The 19,655-nt window shown below is 52.6% G+C and overlaps 1 protein-coding gene across 1 annotated transcript in view; it reads left to right on the top strand.

Moving 5' to 3' along the window:
- The first annotated feature begins 972 nt into the window (after positions 1 to 972).
- KCNQ3 (potassium voltage-gated channel subfamily Q member 3) overlaps positions 973 to 19,655 on the top strand; it is a 283,027-nt gene continuing 264,344 nt past the window's right edge. Inside the window, exon 1 of the mRNA XM_026495394.4 lies at positions 973 to 1,370. Coding sequence (XP_026351179.2) covers positions 988 to 1,370 — 383 coding nt within the window. The 5' untranslated portion in view covers positions 973 to 987. The remainder of the gene's footprint in view (positions 1,371 to 19,655) is intronic.

The raw sequence follows: 19,655 nt of genomic DNA, 5'->3' as shown, positions 1-19,655 counted from the left end.
AGGGCTGCACTATCCACCATGAACCAGAAACCAAACAGGGAGCCACCCAGAGTCTGTGGGCTCACGGAGCGCTGGGCCTTGGCCAACCCAGCAACTTGGATTTTACTTCCAAAGCCAAGAAGCAGGCTTGGGAAGTGACCAGAGAAAGCAAAGGTGCGCGGTTAGGCCAACGCCGAAGGTGGACAGACGAACCCCCCTCCTCAATTCCTCCCCGCCTAACCCCCATGGCCCCCGCGCCCCGCCCGGGGAAAGCCCTAACGCCCACTGGAGCGAGCGCAGCTCAGCTCTGCGGCCGCAGCGCAGACGGCCCGCGGGGCGGGCGGGGGTGGGGGACGGCGGGGGGAGGCGGGGCGCCGCGGGGGCCTCCCGCCGCGACGGGGCGGGACAATGGGGCCCCACCCCGGCGAGGGAGGGGGGGCGGCGGCGTGTGCTCGGCCCGCGGCGCGCTGGCTCGCGGCGGCTGCTGCGGGGCTGAGGCTGGAGCCGGCGGGGAGGGGCGCGGGGGGGGGGGAGCGCGGAGGAGGGCGGAGGCGGCGGCGGCGCGTGTGGCTGGCGGGCGGGCGGGCGGTTGGCACCGGGCTTGTAAATAAACTGCGATGCTGTCTCGGGCTCGCCGGCCCGGGTGCCGCCGCCGCCGCCGCCGCCCCGGAGCGCCGGTGCCAGGCTCCCGCCGCCGCGCGCCCTAGCGCCTCCGCGCCAGCCTCGCGCGCCCTTGCCCGCTCCCCGCAGTCCCCGGCCCGCGCCCCTCGGGGTCCCGCAGCTGACCCGCGCGGGATGTGACCCCTTCCCGCTGCCCGGCCTCCCGTGCCCCCCGGGGGGCCCGCCTTTGCTTGCTTTTGGGGGGGTGGGTGGGGAGCGGCGCGCGGATCATGGCATTGGAGTTCCCGGGCTTGCAGCCGCCGCCGCCGCCTCATCCACGCACCCCAAGCTCCCCTTCTTCCCGGAGCAGCAGCGGAGAAGGCGAAGCGGCCGGCGGGGGCGAGGCAGATGGGGCTCAAGGCGCGCAGGGCGGCGGGGGCGGCTGGCGGCGGCGGCGACGGGGGCGGCGGCGGCGGGGCCGCTAACCCGGCCGGAGGGGACGCGGCGGCGGCCGGCGACGAGGAGAGGAAAGTGGGGCTGGCGCCCGGCGACGTGGAGCAAGTCACCTTGGCGCTCGGGGCCGGAGCTGACAAAGACGGGACCCTGCTGCTGGAAGGCGGCGGCCGCGACGAGGGGCTGCGGAGGACCCCGCAGGGCATCGGGCTCCTGGCCAAGACCCCCTTGAGCCGCCCTGTCAAGAGGAACAACGCCAAGTACCGGCGCATCCAAACTTTGATCTACGACGCCCTCGAGAGACCGCGGGGCTGGGCGCTGCTCTACCACGCGCTCGTGTGAGTACCCAGCCGCTCGGCGGCGCAGGTGGGGGCTCGGGGTGGGGGCTGGAGCCAGGACGGCTGCGGGGCCTTAAAGCCCAGGGGCGCCCGTCGGCTGAGGAGGAGACCAGTCTGTCCTCCGTGTTTCTCCGCCGTGTGTGTCCGTGTGTCTGTGAGCCACTCTCTAGGTGTTGGACACCAGGGCTTAAAAGAGCCAAGCGTGGTTCCCCAGCTAATTTGGAGATTGGATTGGCGTGTTGGTGTGCGCGCAGGTGCGCATTTATGGCACCTTCTCCGGATGTTGGTATCGCAGCTTAAAAGAATGGTGTGGTTTTTCCAATTAACGTGGAGGATGAACAGGATAAAGCGGATCCCTCCCAGAAGCTCTGTGTTTCTGCTTGGGGTGGGTCCCTTCTCCTGGGATCGCTACTGAGTTTAGATGATGCATCCTGGAGTTAGGGGTGGGAGTGGTACACTGCCCATAGTGGGGTGTGCGTGTGTGTGTGTGTGTGTGTGTGTGTGTGAGTGTGCACACGAGCGTGCGCATGAGCGCGGGTATCAGTTGCTTGCTTGTTATACCCCTCTTAGGGTTCCATCCTGGTATAGAACCTGGTGTTGCTCTCCCTGGGGGCTGGGACTCGTCAAAATGTGTGTCTTGGGGTTATTTTTATGGAAGTTAATGAGCAGGAGAGAGAATGTAAGAGAATGAGAATGTCTCAGGCTCCAGCCTAGACCGAGGAGCTGGGGCTTAACAGTGCCAGGAGATGAGGGCGGGGGCTTATGTTGGCTGAGGCACCTCCTTGATTTGGTCCTGATATCTACCCCTCAAGGGCAGCTGCTGCCCCCTCTCTCACTTTGTCTGGACAAGGGTGCGGGCCATGGGATGCGGCCTGGCCTGGAGGTTTGACCCCAGGCACCCTTCCCCTAGAAAGCGTCTCCTTGCTTGTCAGGATGAAAATGCGTTGCCAGGGAAGGAAGATGGAACTCCCTTCTGCACTGACACTCGGGACAGGAAATCTTCTTGCACTTGGGGGAGGGAGGAGAGGATGGTAGTGGTGACTCCTCACCCAAGAGAGAAAATCAGAGCTGTCAGCATACACCCCAGGGCTGGCAGGGCTTTTCCCGTTACCCTTTGCCTCCTGTCTGTGGCTTAGTCATTCTGATGGCTGCTTCTTGGGAAGCTGTGCATTACTAGGGTTTTGGCCGGGAATTGGCCATAACATTGGCCCTTTCTATGCCTTTAGTAGTGGGTAATATTCCTCTGGGTCCTCCTCCAATTGACCCATGACTGTTGTGCTCCCAGGGAGTTCAGGGAGCCTTGGACTTGCTACCTGCCTATCCTCTTTGGTTGCAGTGGCTTTTCCAGATTTGGCCACCAGGTGGGGGCGTCTGCACAGGACCTCAGACTTGGCAACAGGTTTCTTCCCAGAGGTTATAGAAGCCTGGAGAGGATGCCTCCCTGAAACTGAGGAAGTAGCAGGAAGGAGGGCGGCATCCAGCCAGGAACATGGATTTGGGATGGTTCAGCCTCTGGCATCCACTTCCGCATGAGTTTGCAGGCATTAGTGGCTGGAGAGAAGGGCTAGCAAGGGTTACCCTTCCATTTGCTTTCTTCAGGTGGTAAAAAGGGATGAAAAATATGTTCATCTCTGTTTCTAGCACTGTGTTTAGTTCAATTGAACTGCAAGGCGTTCAGTTAAATTGATTAGTTAAATTGATACGGGAATATGACAGTAAAAAAAGGCACGGATTTGAGTGCCCACAGACAGACAGACTGCACATGTGTTTTTGCATGCAAACGGCGTTCACTATTTATTGGCTGACTTCCAAACCTGGGGTTCCACTGCAGCTTGTGGGGTCCCTCTTTCTTCTCCTCCCACCATTCCCAGCCAGCATCCCTGCCCTGCGTCGCCCAACCTGGGGAAAGGATAGCTAAGACCTGTTATTGCCAGAGCCTCAATTTTATCCTTCTTTTGAATTAATCCATCACGCAGAAGCAGGTTTGAGAACGCCCAAACCTGTGGCCATGTTTCCCAGAGAGGACCAGGAAAATCTGAGCGTGTGGGATAGAAAGAGGTGAAGACCTAGCCAGATGCTTTCAGACATGCAAATCCTTCATTTCATTGAACTCACTCCAAGAGTTTATGAGGTGGGAATTACTGTCTACATTTTAGAGATGAGAGTAAGAAAACTTCAATGAAACCACTTGTCCAAGATCACACAGCTACTGTTCTGGCTGCTCACTGGTGGGTCAACTGTGTTTCCGAACTGGATCCCAGTTCTGACCCTCTGCCAACAATTGCGGGGCTCCGAGCAGCTCCCTGGGCGTCGCTGGGTGCCCATCACCCATTAGATAACACAGGGCTCGTAAGAATACCTCTGCCTTTACTCGCTAGCTCACAGCTGGCCATGGCTAGAAATGGGGTTTGGAAATGAAACAGGGGCGAGTCAGAGCCCAGGGAAGCACGGCGTTCGGGAAATGGGGAGCGGGCTAGAGTGGTGGGGGATTGTAGGGGTTGTAGGTTGAGTCATTGGGAATTATGTAGGAAACCATGTTGGGTTGAGTGTGAGCTCCTAACACTGAGCCTACCTAGCTCGAGGATGCACCGCAGATCCCTTCTCCAGCTTAGGAGGAAGTGCAGTCAAGTGAACAAATTGAACTTTTCATTGATGATTCAGGATTTTGCAAGGCACTGTAATTCGTGCTTCGAAGCATCCATTATCCTGTTCTGGGCTGCAGCTAATGGCATAAGGGGGCCAGGAAATTGGGCTGACCGTGGGCTCACAGACTAGCGCGTGCTTTTATTTTATTTTATTTTTTAATGAATCAGACCCATGAGATTCAATTCCCCCGCCCCCCCTCCCCCCCGGTCCTGTCCTGAAGGTAGAATACAGCAAATGTGGAAACCAAAGATCCCTATCCTATCTAACCCTGCTCCCTTTGCCTTAAAGCTCATCCCTATTTTTTCCTGACTACTCACGTTCACCCTGGCCCAGCTCTGATGTGGCTTTCTCCGGGAAGCTTTTCTCTGGCCCCCCACCCCCACCCCAGGTTGAGCTAGAAATGTCCTCCTCGGCAATGTCCCCAGCTGTAAGGATTTGCACATTACGTTAGATTGATCTGCTTGCTCGTCTCTGCCGTTGAACCGAGAGCTACTTGGGAATAGGGCCATGGTGTTCTCAGGCATTCTGTTTCCAGCAGGCTGCGGGGTCCGCGGCGGGTCCGTGGTAAGCATTGACTGCCTGCGTGAGTGAAAGAACACTGTCAGGCTCCCAAGACTTTGCTCTGTATGGCTTTACTCTGATCACCACAGTCACCACCACAACGAGTAGGCACAGTTAGCATTATCGGATTTTAGCGAAATGAATAGCTTGCAGAAGTCTTAAAACGGACTCAGGGGAGGAGGGGACAGGGTGGGAGACCATGCTTTGACCCCGGGGAGGCCAATCTCTTCTCTGCTTCCTGAGCCTGAAAAGGGTCCCGCTGTTTGGAGAATGTGCTGGACTTGGAGCTCCCATCTGGACAACCTGAGGTGTCCGCGACTTTGCATGGCCTGGAGTTTGGGGGTGATTACACGGCCTTGTCCCGGGGTGGTGTTCAGGCTTAAAGCGTATGAATGAAATTAGCTCAACACTAGGTGCTGAGTATTCATTGGTTGGTTCTGAATAGGGGTCTCCTTAAAAGCACATACCACTGGGTGCTCTGACATTGTCCCGGGACTCCCCTTCCCTAGCCTGTCAGCGGAGAGGCGCTGGCCTCATCTTGGCGCTGTTGCTGGATGGGCATTTGCACAAGCGTTCTGCCGCCTGTCCTCATCGCCTCACTGCAGCCAGCTCTCTGCAGCCATCACTCACTCACCTGTTGATGGACCAAGGGGACATGGTCACAGGAAATGCCCCCTGTTTGTATTCTGAGGTGGTCTGGCCCCCAGGACCTGGGGGCAGGCAAGGCTGAGAGGTGGGGCACAAGGACCCAGCAGCTCTTCTGGAATGTAAGGGCCTGGCTGGTGGTCTTAGCCTATTGGCTGAAAGATCTACAGTCCCTCTCCTTTAGAGGCTGATCAGTATTCCATGTTCTTTCTCCAGTCATCTGTTGATGGACACGTAGCTCATTTATACATCTTGGCTTATTATGAGTAATATTTCAGTGAACCTGGAACTGCTAATATCTCTGAAATCCCAATTTCAAGTCTTTTGGATAAATATTCAAAAGCGGGATGGCTGTGTTATATGGCAGCTCTACTTTAAATTTTTGAGGGACCTCCATATTGTTTTCCACTGTTTCTTCCATTTCGACGTTTCCACATTTTGCATTCCCGTCCCTGGCGTGCAAGGCTTGCGCTTTCTCCCCATCCTCACCAACACTGTTTCTCTTGGTTTTTATTTTGTTTCTGCTTCTGTTTTCGTCTTTTTTTTTTTTTTTTTTTTTTTTTTTTTTGATGATAGCTGTGCCGACAGGTGTGAGGTGTGATATCATTGTGTCAGTCTTTATTCAGCTGTAAGACCCTGGTCTTTGGAGTCAGACCTGACTTTAATCCAGTCTGCTCTGTCCTGGCTGTGTGACCTGGGGTCATATGCTCACTTTCCTGGGTTTCAGTCTTTATTTCTGTTATGGAGACAGTCAGGCCCACCTCCCGGGGTTGTTGTGAGGTGATGATACACAACACCTAAGCATTGCCTCGTGTTGGTTTGCAACCTTGGGCGTTCCCCGGGTTAAATCTGAAATTGGCACAGGGCAAGGGGAAAGGAAAGAAAGAGGCGGGCCACTCCAGATCCCTAGGTGGCAGGTTTCATAAGCAAGGGGACTTCTATGCGAGGCTTGTCTCGGGCACTGAAAGATGAGTAGGTCTCCAGAATCTTAAAGGTTTTCAGAGAGTCCTTAATGGGGTTCCGTCCCATACACAGTACAGACGGTGTCAGCAGCACCTTACTCTTAAGGCTGCGGGGGTCTTTGGAACAGCTCCCATTGTGGGAACGGTGGGCAAGGGAGTACACAGTCCAAGGACGGGGGAGGTGGTGAGGTCCAGCTTGCAGGTCACCCAGGGGTCACATCCTCTCAGTGACCTCCCCCAACACACCGCAGAGAGTCAGTACATATTGTGTCCTTGTTGCTTCTCCTCTCAGTCCTCTTTGATCTGGCTTCCTCTTGCCCCTGTCATCAAATCCATGCCCCTATCTAATAGTCTTGTTTTATTTTCTTTTCCTTTTCTGAACTCCTTGCCTTCTTCCGGTCTCTCCTTTTTTTATGATACTTTCAAACCACCAAAGTTGAATGAAGAAGTCAGGGAGCGAGTTGACCACAAGCGCTCACAGTAGCAGGTATCTGGACCCTGGCAAGGCGGTGCACTGGGAGGGGCTGGACCCCAGGTGCCCGGTCTCTCACTGTCCAGGAGCCGGGCTCACGGCAGGTGGCCATCGGTACCGGAAGGGAGGGTACAGTATCTCTCCTTTACAAATGAAAACAGGTACTGGATGTTATGTGGTTTGTCCAGACGCTTGGAGCTGCCTAAGCGGCAGAGCTGGGATCCCACAGGAGTGTCCCACCTCCGCCATAGTGCTGTCCTCACCATGTCACTGTTGTCCCCAATGACAGACGATGCGGAAGAAAGGTAACAGAGACTGAAACTCTACCTTCCTGGGTGAGGCTTTTTGTACCGCTGTTTTTCTGCAAAGTCCCCAGGGCAGGGGTGCCTGGCTGGCCCAGTCAGTAAGAACATGACTCTTGATCTCAGGGTCGTGAGTTCGAACTCCATGTTGGGTGTAGAGCTTACTGAAAAAAAAAAATCCCCGGGGGAAAGCAGCGCGGCTGGTCTGCAGGCTCTGTACACATGGAACAGCAGCAAGATGTTTCACACTTTGACATACATGTGAATCGCCTAGGCAAGAAGGGGCCTTAACAAAAATTGGGCAGACCTCTCTTGAACCAGTCATCGAACTTGTGCATGATGAATTCAAGTGACTTACCCTCCTCTGGAATAACTCAGTGGAAATGAGCAACATACCTGCAGTCGTGCCTAAAATGACCCGAATCCGATCGTGAAGAAGTAATAAACAAGTTCCCATTGTGGGACATCTTGCACGATGTCTGGCACAGTCTCTTCCAAAGGGTCCCTGTTGGAAGAATAAATAAGAAGTGTCTCAGTTAAAGGAGCTCAGACATGACAACCAAATGCACGTAAACAAGTGGGGGCACGTCAAGCTAAAACGCTTCTGCACAGAAAAGAAGCAATCAACGACATGGAAAGGCATCCTGCAGAATAGGAGAAAATATTTGCAAATCCTGTTTGATAAGGGCTTAATATCCAAAATATATAAGGAACTCTTACATCTCAACAGCAAGAAAGCAAAGGATCCTATTAAAAAAAAAAATGGGCACAGGACCTGAATAGAAAAGAAGATACCTATGAAAAGGGTTCAACATCACTAATCATCAGTGAAATGCAAATTAAAACCCCAGGGAGGTGTTAGAATGGCTATTATCAGAAGGCCAAGAAATAACAGGTGTTGGTGAGGAGATGGAGAAAAAGGGACCCTTGTGCACTGTTGGTGGGAATGTAAGTTGATACACAGTTTTCGCACTACATAAAACAGTATGGAAGTTCCTCAAAAAATTCAAAGTAGAACTGTCAGATGACTCAGCGGTCCCACTTCTGGGGATCTGTCTGGAGGAAATGTAGTCACTGTCTTAAAGAATGTGAACCTCTATGGCCATTGCAACAAAATGTGTAACAGTCAAGACAAGGACACAATCTAAGTGTCCATGGATGGATGGATGGATAAAGAAAAATGTGGTCTATACGCACAATGGAATGCTGTTCAGCCGTAAAAATGAAGGAGATCATGCCATTTGCAATGACATGGACACAGATGAACCTGGAGGGTATTATGTTAAGAAAACGGAGACAGAGAAAGATGAATACTGTATGATCTCACTTATATGTGGAATCTTAAAACACTGAACTCAGGAACAGAGATCAGATTGGTGGTTGCCAGTGGCTGGGGGCTGGGGGAAGTGGGTGAAGGTGGTCAAAAGGTACAAACTTCTTGTTATAAAACGAATACATTTGGGGATCTAGTGCATAGCATGGCCGCTATAGTCAACAATACTATATTGTATATCTGAAACCTGCTCAGAGAGTAGATCTTAAAATTGTCATCACACCCGTGTGCACACACAGAGGTAACTGTGCGAGGTGCTGGAACACCAGTTTATGGGATTTACGGACCCAGCACTGAGAGAGGCACTGGCCCATTAACAGATCTCAGAGACTTTTGGAGCTGGAAGGAACTGTAGAGAAGATGAAACTGAGGCCCAGAGCCGTTAGAAACTTGCCTATAGTCACGCTGCTGACAAAGGAAGGACCTGAACTCGGGTCTTCTTCCAAGGCTGGCTGCCACGCAGCCACATCGGCTTCTGCTCACGGTGCTCCAACAGCTGTCTACCAGTGGAGCGGTTTTGCTACAGCTGAATTCCTCCGGGTTACCCTGGCTTAGGCTCCGGATCAAATGAACAGAAGAAAGAGGAAAGCCAGGGGCAGGCTGATCTGGCGTCCATACATTGCTAAGGAGGGTTTCTCTTCTGCTGAAATTCCCAGTACGCAGAACACCTTTTCTCCATCTCCCTCCTGCCCCCCACCCTCCAGTCCTCTGCCAAGAGTGATATCAAGTAGTCTCTGGCTTTCCATTGAGGTCAACATTGAGTTGAGGCCTTCAAAACCATCATCTTGTAATGAATGTTTTTATCCATTTGGGTTGTTTCTAATGTCACCTATGGGACAGCACCACCATTTGGACCGTTCGTGGAAACCTGATTTATTTTCATTAACAACAGGAACTGACATTTATAGAGTTGCTCTCATGTTGGGTTTAATGCTCTAGATGGTTCTCCTAATGTGTGGCTGAGAGCCCAGCCACCAGGAACCCAGAGTTCTAACCCTGAGTCTTAGGCTCATTGGCTCTGTAGCCTTCAATAAGTCATTTTACTTCTAATCTGGGACCTAATATTCCTTCCTTACAGGTCATCGAATGGATTAAATGAAGGCATTCATGCAAGTGCTCCGCGGAGTGCTAGCCCTGGGTCTCAGCCTGTCTTCCTCCGGGAGCTCCCTGAGCCAAGGTCCTCAGTGCAAGTGGTTTATTTAACACAGCATTAGTCAACCTTGTTTTCACTATCTCCTCTTTGAGGAGTTTTTAAGAACTGATTTTGCCCCCCTTGAAGACGATACCATTTCTATTGAGAATGCAAAATTTAGGAGATGATTTAAAAAAAAAAATCAAGAAATAAGTAAAACTGGGGAGAGGCCGGGAAATCCAACAGGAAGGAGAAAATGGCTGGAGGATGCATTTTTTAAGCAGGTTACCCTGGGGGCCCTTGAAGCTCAACCCCTGGGGACCCTGAACTGCAGTGTGGAAAGATGCACAATTATCCCCAAACTCCATCCATGCCTGGCTCGGGGCTGCTCCGGGGTATTCCCTCTCAGAGAAATCCCTTCAAGGGAAATGTGGGCTGTTTGCCAAAGGTATTTCTCAAAGGCCACGTTTGGCGGGGGCTGCCAGTGGGTTCCGGATTGGTATGGGAGGGGACCGGTCGTGACTGCTATACACTCCGTAAGTAAAGGAAATAGCGTGACACGAGTTCACAAGTGTTTCTGTGTCTTCTCAGTGGTTCTTAAGTAAAGGAAGTCTTTGTGGCCGAAAGGTCATGGTAATTCTGTAGTGTTTTCCCCCTCATTAATTTTTCATTTAGGACAGTCATCCAAGAAAAAAAAAACTTCTGAAATAAAAGTACGTGTAAATATGTCAGTTCGGGGCCTGGTTTCTAGCAATAGCTAACCTTTCAGAGCTTTGCTGCAACTAGGGTTGTCGAGTTCTCAAACCGGGCACTATGAAACCATGGTCTTCGATACCCTTTGGGGCAAGGAGCTGTCTCCTGTTGAGATTATCGTGTGTTCACATGTTAGTAATTTTCATGAAATAAAACAGGAGAGTTGCTTAAAATAAGCCTGGAGAACTTCAGTCCTGCTGACACTATGATTCTGAGTGGTTTCTGCGATACTTTCGAAGAACAAAGAACCGTACTAATTTGTAACGTGAGAATCATTAGCATTTTCAAAGCAAGATGAACATAGACATTCCAGTTGCTCTTACGAACACATCTTTTGCTGAGAAAATGGAAGGATCTTGGTTGTGAAGTGGGGTCCCGTGACTTCCGCCCTTTGCCTCCATTCTGGTTTTCTGGGGAAATAATTAACATTCACCTTCAGGATTCTGGAATGTTAGTAGGAATGTTGAGATTTCTTCTTGAAGTCTTTTTGTGTGTGTGCCGTGATTTTAACACCTCATGTGGTTGGGAAGAAATTTCATGGGAAAATCTTAATCCTTTAGGTTTCATATACATTCCTCCAAGTATCTGCTGATGGAACTCAAGGAATTCTGCCTGATTGTTCAGCAGACGTTGATTTCAGGCCTTGCAGATGCGAGGCTTTGGGCTCGCACTAGGGGATGATGCAGGGATGGGTAAGTCACTTTTTACCCTTGACAGGGTCACGATTGAGTAGGTCAACAACTACTAGCATAGAGGTGTGATACCCACTCCAGTGTCTATATTTACTGAGTCTACTTGGGGCTCAGGAAACGTTGTCAACGTGGTTTACATGGACCAGGGAAGATTTCCATCAACAAGAAGTAGATTTCAACATATATACAGGGTTCAAGACCATCGCTTCCTTCATTTCCCCACGTACGGCCGTGACCGTGCCTGTGTCGCACATGGAAACCTCGAAGTTCTGATTTATTCTCACCCTGAAGGAAAGCGGCTGAAATTGAGGCAAGAGAAACTGGGACCATAAAACCGACCACTGGATGAACCTTGCATCGGGCTCTTTAAAAAGGTTGAAGGCTGGCTTTGTAGCTGTACATTTGCTAGGTGCCAATATCCATTCTCTGCAGCCCGGAGTCTAATGCAGCCCCTGGTACGTCAGATACCCAGTGTTGGGTCAGCGGACACAGTGCCAGCCCCGGGAGGTGGACAGTTTAAGTGATAGAAGCAGAAACAGGTCTCGGTAAGAGTGACTTTGAATCCTGGCTGTGCCGTTGTTCAGCTGAGTCACCTTGAGCGAATGGCTTAAGAAGCCCAGACTTGTTTCCTTCCCTGTAACATGGACCGTGCTTATGCGCAGAGTTGGTGTCAGAATTCAATGAAATGGCTGTAATACAGGCCAAAACCTAGTTTGGGCTCATGGTCAGTGTCTGACAAATGGCTGTTCTTTCGCAGTCCTGCTAAGACAAAAATGTCTGTGGATAAAAGTAATATTGAGGTCACGCTCGTACTTTCCACCTTCAAGTTGTGGCCCTGAAGAGGCAGATGTTCTAGAAGAATGTGTGACTAATGTGGTCAAGGAAGGAACTGACATTGGGGGGAAAAGAGGCAGGAGGGGTGGGGGAGAAAGGGTTCTACAGCCTGACTCGGGGTTCCTGAGGAAGCAGGGGTGCTGAGAAAGACCCCTGCCTAGGAACCCAGTACCTGGGCAGTGCTCCTCAAAACTGTCAAGGTCGTCTAGAACAAGGGAAGATGGAGAGGCCGTCGTAGCCGGGAGGAGCCTGTGCCAATGTGGCAACTCTAAGTGACGCGACTCTAAATCACGCTGGATGTGATTCTGGACAGAAAAAGGACATCCGGTAAAAACGAAGGAAATCGAAATAAGGTACCAAGTTTTAAGAATGCGTCATCATCGGCTCATCAGTTGTGACCAACGCGCCATACTAGTCTGAGATGTTGGTAGTAGGGAAACTGATCGTATGTTCTGTGGGAACTGTCTGTACCATAGTCTCCGTGTTTCTGTAAATCGAAAAAGGTTCTAAAAAGTGAAGTCTGTTTTAAAGAACGTAATCGGAGGACTCAGCAGTGAGACGTTGCATGCCCGTGAGTGCGCCAACCTGGGATGGAAACACGGAAGCTCAGCCTTGACAGGTGCAATCGTGTCTTCCCCGTCTCACAGCGAAGACTTGAAAGCTGGACCCACGTCATGCAGTTTCATTCAAGTCTAGTCTGGCTTCTGTTATTTCTCCGTACTCTGCCCCCATGTTATTCACAGATGTCTATGAAATTATGACCGCCCGAAGAGAGGATCTTCAGGGCCTACCTGCGTGCCATCATCTGGTTGGATCCACCAGAGTCAGGCTGCTCCTGACCGATGCCTTGGGCACTGTAGGAGGGGATAGCACGTTTTCTCTTCTGTATCACTGACCAGAACTGGGGGGCCTGTTCCCCTTCCGTGGACCATTGAGGTAAATGCCAAGGGAACTACCAAGAATGGCTACCATGAATGGTTTTGATTCAGTCCCGAGGGTGTGTCTCATTGCCAGCCAGATGGAATGGGGTTCTATTAGGAGGAGAAAGTGGAGGAGTGGCTTCTGGGTAGACACCATCATGTCTGCCTTACTGTTGTCACCAGGAGCCCGTATCAGAGGCTGGGAGTGATGACCAGCGTCATCAGTGTCTTCTCTCCCTTCCATGTCAGTCCTCAGGCTCTGCTCAGGTGGCTGTCATGTTCTGGGGTGTCCACTTTGCTACCCAGGGTGGTTGAGGGTGTAGGACATGGTTCTGGACACCCTGGTGGGCCTTGCCCATTGCGATACCCCAAGGAGACAGCTGAGCCAGAAAGAAATGACGGTAATCAGTTCGTCTGATTGAAGCTACTGTCTTTAACTGTAGTTGGTTGTTGGGGCTGGGGTGGGATGTAGAACACCTCAGGAGACTTCTCACTGTGTGGCCCTGTCCCTGACTCACCTTGTACCTGGAGGGAGGTCACGTTGGGCCAGAGGTGGCCTCATGGAACAAAGGGGCCATGGCCCTGGAGACAGGATAGCAGGGCTCTTGTTCTGGGCTCTTTGACATTATTTCTGGAGGGTTCCCCATAAGGTAAGGGTGTTTGGATGTGACACAGTTCCTGCCTTTAAAGACCTCACTGTCCAGACGGGAGTGAGCCGTGCGCATGACACCCAGAGGGTCAGCGTGGCCTCACAGCTGTGATGTGGGCTCTGCCTTCACATGGGAGCAGATCCTTATTTTGCCATCTGTGTGACCTCCAGTAAGTTGCGTAACTTTCCCGAGCCTCAAATTTTTCATCGGTGAAATGGGAAAACAGGACCTGTCCCGTCCGTCCACTGACCACACAGGACGGCATCATGGCTGCAAAGCAGCTGCCTGCATACGGCTGGTGGCGGTGGAAAGAAATGACTCTCTAAAGGCAGATCGGCACACAGGCCAGAGGTCAAGATAAAGGCAGAGTGTTGTGGGCTGGTTCTGGGACAGGACTCTGGCAGGCTTCCTGGAGGAGGCAGGCTTTGATCTAGGTATAGAAGGATGCAGTGGCATCAGGGTCTGGGATTCGGCTGAAGGCAGAAGGAGGAACTTCGGTGAAGCCTTGAAAGTGAGAAATGCAGCACGGTATGTCAGGTGTGGCATCTCCCAGTGGCTGCAGCGGGGGACTCTGGGCAGGGCGGAAGGTGGCAGGGCGGTGAGAGGATAAAACAGATGTGCTTGAAAGGGTCAAGCCTTTTTTTAAGTATGGAGTTGCTGTGCACCTCTGGACGAGAAACTCACATGTGCCTCTGTGCCTTCCCTTCTTCCCTGAAAAATTAGGTCGTTGGATACTCTTTAGGGCTTCTCAGTGGGAGACACTGTTAGCATTTTGGATGGAACTCTTCCTCGCTGGGCAGCAGTGTCTCCCATTTTGCAGGATTTTCAGCTCCCTGGGCCCTGCCTGAGAGGTGCCGTAAGAGCCCCAAGTTGTGATAAACAGAACCATTCCCAGGTTTTCCCCAAGGTTCTGATGGGGGCCACCGCCCCCGGGAGGCTGTCACTCTGTGGCTGATGTCTCGCTTCAGAGGCCCAGCGATCATACTCTTGGCGATGAGTCCAAGCCAAAATATATGTAGGATGCTGGAGAATTCATTACACTCGTGCGGTTATCCAGTGTTTTTATGACTTCTCGAAAGCCCGAGCTGCCTTTGGAGCCGCGATGGTTTGGCTCAGGTAAGACCCACATTCATCCTTTCAGAAGTTGGGGAAAATGAAAGTTACCCAAGTACAAAGCACATGCTGCACAAGCACGTGTGCACGCTCTTACACACACACGCACACACACAATACATACACACACACATACACACATGCACATACACGCATACACGCACACACACACGCACACACATACACACACACGCACATACACACACACACACACACACGCACACACATACACACACACCTCGATTCCTCAGCCTCAGTTTTTGGAACAGTAATTAGTGTCCCTGCGTGAAACAAATTAAGCTGGGGACCTTGTTGCTTCCATCTGGAAAAAACCCAGCCCTGGGAAATGCTGACATTGGAAATGGCAGAGCCCTGCACTTGTGACGGGGACAGTACCAGGGTGCAGACCCTGCCCCCCTCGGGGGATCCTGGCGCTCTGGCCGGATGGGGAGGTGGTGCATGGATGAGAATGGAGCTTCTGTTTCCAGTGAGAAAGGTGTTCTGGAACCGAGAGTCTGAGCTAGGCTGCAGGGATCCGAGTCGGGGCTGCGGAACCCCACACAAAGTGCTCTTCGCTCCTGAACCTCTCCGTTTGGTCGTCTGTAACGGGGGTGGAAGAGTAGCCCACCTCAGAGGGGGTTGTGAGGGTTCCACGACTTCGTGAAGGTAAACCGGGCAGAAGAACAGGGGCCTGTGTGTATGTGCTGTTACACTGATGAAGCTTCGTCGAAGCCACTGGGCTTCTAAGTTGTAAATGCAGTAGGGCCTCCAAAAACACCAGCTGGAGACACACATAGAGCCAGGTAAGGGTACCCGGAGTCATAGGGGGCCACCGAAATGGGAGAAGGGCTGTCTTCCTCTGCCACCTTAATTTTTTAAATTGTAGAATATTTGTAACATAAAATTTGCCACTTCGGCCGTAAGGGTACAGTTCAGAGGCCCCAGTCCATTCCATGCAGCCTTCACCACCACCCAGAGACGCTTTTCCATCTTGCAGAACTGGAACACTGCACTCGTGGGTGTCAGTCCCTTCTGACTGCCCGGACAGAAATGCCATCGACTGGGCAGATTCAACAACGTGTGTGTATTTCTCATGGTGCTGGGGTCTGGGGAGTCCAAGGTCAAAGTGCTGGCAGCCTTGGTGTCTGGTGAGAGCCCTCCTCCCGGTTCACAGCTTCTCGCGGTATGCGCACGTGGCAGAAGGCCACAGAGCTCTCTGGGTCTCTTTAGTGAGTCAGTGGTCCCACTGAGGAGGGCTCCACCCCCATGACTTCCCAAAGGCCTCACCTCCTAATACCATCATCATCAGCATCACCAACTTGGGGAGGACACCAACATTCAGTCTCTAGCACCATTAAACACCTACTCACCATCCCCGTCTTCCCCCAGCTCCTGGCTGGCTCCATTCTACTTCCTGTCTCTGTGGATTTGACCGCTCTGGGTACCCCATATAACGGGGTCATACGGTATTTGTCCTTTTGTCACTGGCTTACTTCACATAGCACGATGTCCGCAGGGTTCATCCTTGTTGTAGCAGGTGTCAGGATTCCCTTCCATTTTTAATTTTTATTTATTTATTTATTTATTTATTTATTTATTTGAGATAGAGAGTGTGAGTGCCCGAGTAGGGGGAGGGAAAGGGGGGTGAAGCAGTCTCCCCGCTGAGCAGGGAGCCCAATGTGGGGCTCGATCCCAGGACCCCGGGATCATGACCTGAGCTGAAAGCAGACGCTCAACTGACGGAGCCACTCAGGTGCCCCAATTCCATCCCTTTTTGAGGCTGGGTAATATTCCATCGTCTGGAGAGATCACACATTGTGTGTCCGTTATCTGTTGGAGGGCATATGGGTCGCTTCCGCCTCTTGGCGATTGTGAGTGATGCGTGTGAAGCCACATTCACGCCTTACCCCCTTCCAGGTCCTCTTTGTGTTTCTGTGGTACCGCAAGTCCATTCCATGCACTGCTCCATGGCGGGGAGGAGGAAGAAGGACTGGACACGTATTGGGCACTAAAGTGACCGCTTGCTGGCTAGGCAACTTTGGGCAATTCCTTCATCCCTCTTGGTCTCAACTTCTTGGTCTGCAAAGTGGGGGTCCTCGTGTTCCCGTCCTAGAGTGTTGACAGAATGAAGTGAGGTAACCCGTACAGTGCTTGGAACAGGGCTGACACGTGGCAAGCATTGTCAAGGGGGACTGCTGTCAGTCATACAGCGTCTGGATCTGGGCACATCACTCATGATTTTAATCTCCCCAACACCCCATGTGCACATGAGGAAGTGGAGGCTCAAAGAAGTGAGGTGACTTGTCCAGTGGCACACAGTGGGTTGGCTGTGGAGCTAGATGGGAACTTGGGTGGCCTGAAGACAAGCTCGTGCTTCCCCTCCCGGTCCCTCCCTGGGCTTTTCCCTGCGCTCCAGCGGACCTGGCACCCCATTCCCCCTGCGTTAGGCCCTGCCTTCGCAGGGTTTGCCATGAGGATCCCAACCAGATCATGGCTCTGTTGCAGGCAAGAGCCATGCCTGATATGTTTTCTTTTCATTGGCAGTGCCAGGCACGATGCTGGGCCCGGGGTCCGTGTTGAGCAAACACTGTTGACTAATCCCCTTGGCCGAGCAGCATCTAAGCCGAGTTCCAAACAAAACCCAGATCCGAACGCGGGCATCGAAAGCTGAGGCTGGAAAGCTGAACGCGGCTGACTTCCGTGGGGATGCCACGCACACACCGGGAGCTTGGCAGCCTACGGAGAAGGTTCTATGCTCTGATCGGGCCAGGTCAGCTCTTCTGCCAGTTCCTCGTAACCATCCCGGCCAATTAGCAGAATTCAACCAGAGTGTGTTGCGCGTGGATTGCAGTCAGGTTTGAGTCGGTGCTTGTCTGTGCTCGGAGATGACAGTCCAATGGGGACTGCTTGGGTAAGGACCAGCCTTGTGGAAGGGAAAGCATTAATGGGTTGGAGGGGAACCAGGAAGGAGATGACTGGCCTCTGAACGTGGGGGCTGGGGCTCCGTGAGCCTACAGGGCCCCTTTGGGGAGCAGCCGCTGGCACGGAGCCCCAGCCTCTGTTGTAAGAACTGAAGGTATAGAGGATGTGCTGTGCTCGCTGGCCTCAGGGAGCCCTGTCTGATGCCTGCAGCCCAGCATCCCTCAACCGTGCAACCTCCCAGCTTCTCTTCCAGCCTCCACTCCTGCCCACCTCCCTCCCCTGCCCACCCCGAAGCCAAGGTTGTCCTCTTCTGACATGAATTAGATCACGCGCCTCATTAGCTCAGAGCCCCTCGGTGGCATTTCAGGGCCTTGGCAGAGAACCCGCTCTCCTTGCCACCCAGGCTCACAGGCCCGAGGGATCCAGCCCTCGCCCCCTCACCGCCTCAGCCAAGCTGCTCCCAGGTCCCGCTCACGGAGGCCCTCCCCAGGGCGCATCAGGTCCTGCCTGCCCTCGGGAAGGGCCTCAGCTGGTGTCAGATGGCTTCTCCAGGCTCCAGGTGGGGCCCGTCTGATCAGCCCCTTCCACGCCAGTCCTCACTGGATTTATATCCTTCGGAGCACCGTGTCATCAGCTGTACTGACCACAAGCTCTAAGTTATGCATTTATTTATTCGTCTGTCTCTCTCCGCTATATCTTGAGCTCCAGGAGGGCAGAGCCGTGTCAGGTTCACCGGGGTGCCCCCATTCCCAGCTTGGGGCCAGCCCGTCCTAGGATGTGTTTGTGGACTGATGGAGTGGCCCAGATGGACGTGCTAGAATGTGTCTACAGGGAGCATGAGCGGGGTGGTCAGAGGATGACCCAACCCCCTGCCTTGCTTGCTAGACGGAACTATTTGTAGCTTGGAGGAAGGAGGGGAGGAGGGCTGTGAGCCTCACTCAGACATTGCACGTCCTGTGTGGTGGGTGAGGACTCACTTTCTGGAGTCTCACAGGCCGGCTCAAGGAGCAACAGCAGGACCACCTGGTGATGAGCCCAAGAGCTTGGTACCCATGAGGCTTGACTGCAGAGGGAGGGCTGTCTTGGAAGGAAGGGAGTGACACATGTGTGCTTGTAGTTTCCAGGGGAAACTTGGGTGGAATAGTATCCAGCCTTAAAAAAGAGGACAATTCTGACACCTGCTACATGACCTGAATGAACCCGAGGACATTATGCCAAATGAAATAAACTAGACGCAAAAGGACCGATATTCTGTGATTCCACTTTATGTGAGGCGCCCAGAATAGTCAAAAGCATGGAGCCAGAAAGTAGAATGGAGCTTGCCAGAGGGGCTGGGGGACGGGGAGGGGAGACTTAGTGTTTAATGGGGGCAGAGGTGCATCGTGGGAGGATGCGAACAAACACTCTGCAGATGGGTGGTGCTGACGTTACATAACGATGCAGATGCCACGGACTCATACCCTTCACAGTGGTTAAAGTCGTAGATTTGACATGTTTACTTTCCCACAATTAAAAAAAAAAAAAAAAGACCCAGCACTGGACAGTGGGGTGAGAAACAAGGTAGAGGGGTGGGTGTTTGGACCCCGTGGTTTTAGAGGGCCCTCCGGTTCCGGGATGGTTCGTTCTGTGTAAAATGAGCCTCATTTGAAAATATTCCCTTATTCTGTTTTCCTGCCCCGGTTGAGCCCCTTGACGCCCCAGGCCGGCCGGACAGCCGTACCTGGCCTAGGTGCAGGCCCAGGGACATCAGAGCTCATCTCATCAAATCACTGGAGAAATGGCACAGGTTAAATATTTCCAACAATTAGCACTTCAGGCGTCTGCCATGACTCTCGGCCAAGTCCTGTTCCACACGGCTCCAGAGTCGGAGTCCTGTGCCAAGAGACCCTTTTGTCAGATCTTTGCCTGTGTTTCTGTTTATTCGTGACTGAGTCTTATTCTTTCCTGAGCTCAGCCATGGCCTTCTCCCTCATTAACTAACTCACTCAACATTTATCAAGCTCTGGCTGATTCCCTCTCTCAGGCATTGGAGCTGTGGGGACGGTCACACGTAGAAGGCGGTGTGTCCCTGCCCTGGTGAGCACATAGGAGGGAGGAATGAAGGCGGCCTGGGGTGGGGCTGGGCATCAAGGAAGTTTCCCAAAGGAGATGATGCTTAGGCCTCAACCTGATTGCTGAGGAGAGCCTCAGGAAGGCCCAAAACAAAGGGTGACAGCCGGATTGTTTCTGGAGGGATTAATCCCATCCTTCTCTGAAAAGACTTTCTGAAGCAACCCTTTCTTCCATCCTTTATACCCCTTCGCACCTGCTTTCCTTCTTTCCTCCCACCCCCTCCCCTGTTCCTCTCC

This window comes from Ursus arctos, unplaced genomic scaffold (assembly GCF_023065955.2).
Source record: "Ursus arctos isolate Adak ecotype North America unplaced genomic scaffold, UrsArc2.0 scaffold_6, whole genome shotgun sequence".
NCBI lineage: Eukaryota > Metazoa > Chordata > Mammalia > Carnivora > Ursidae > Ursus > Ursus arctos.
Note: the sequence above shows the minus strand (reverse complement) of the source record. Positions and strands in the feature narration are given on the sequence as shown.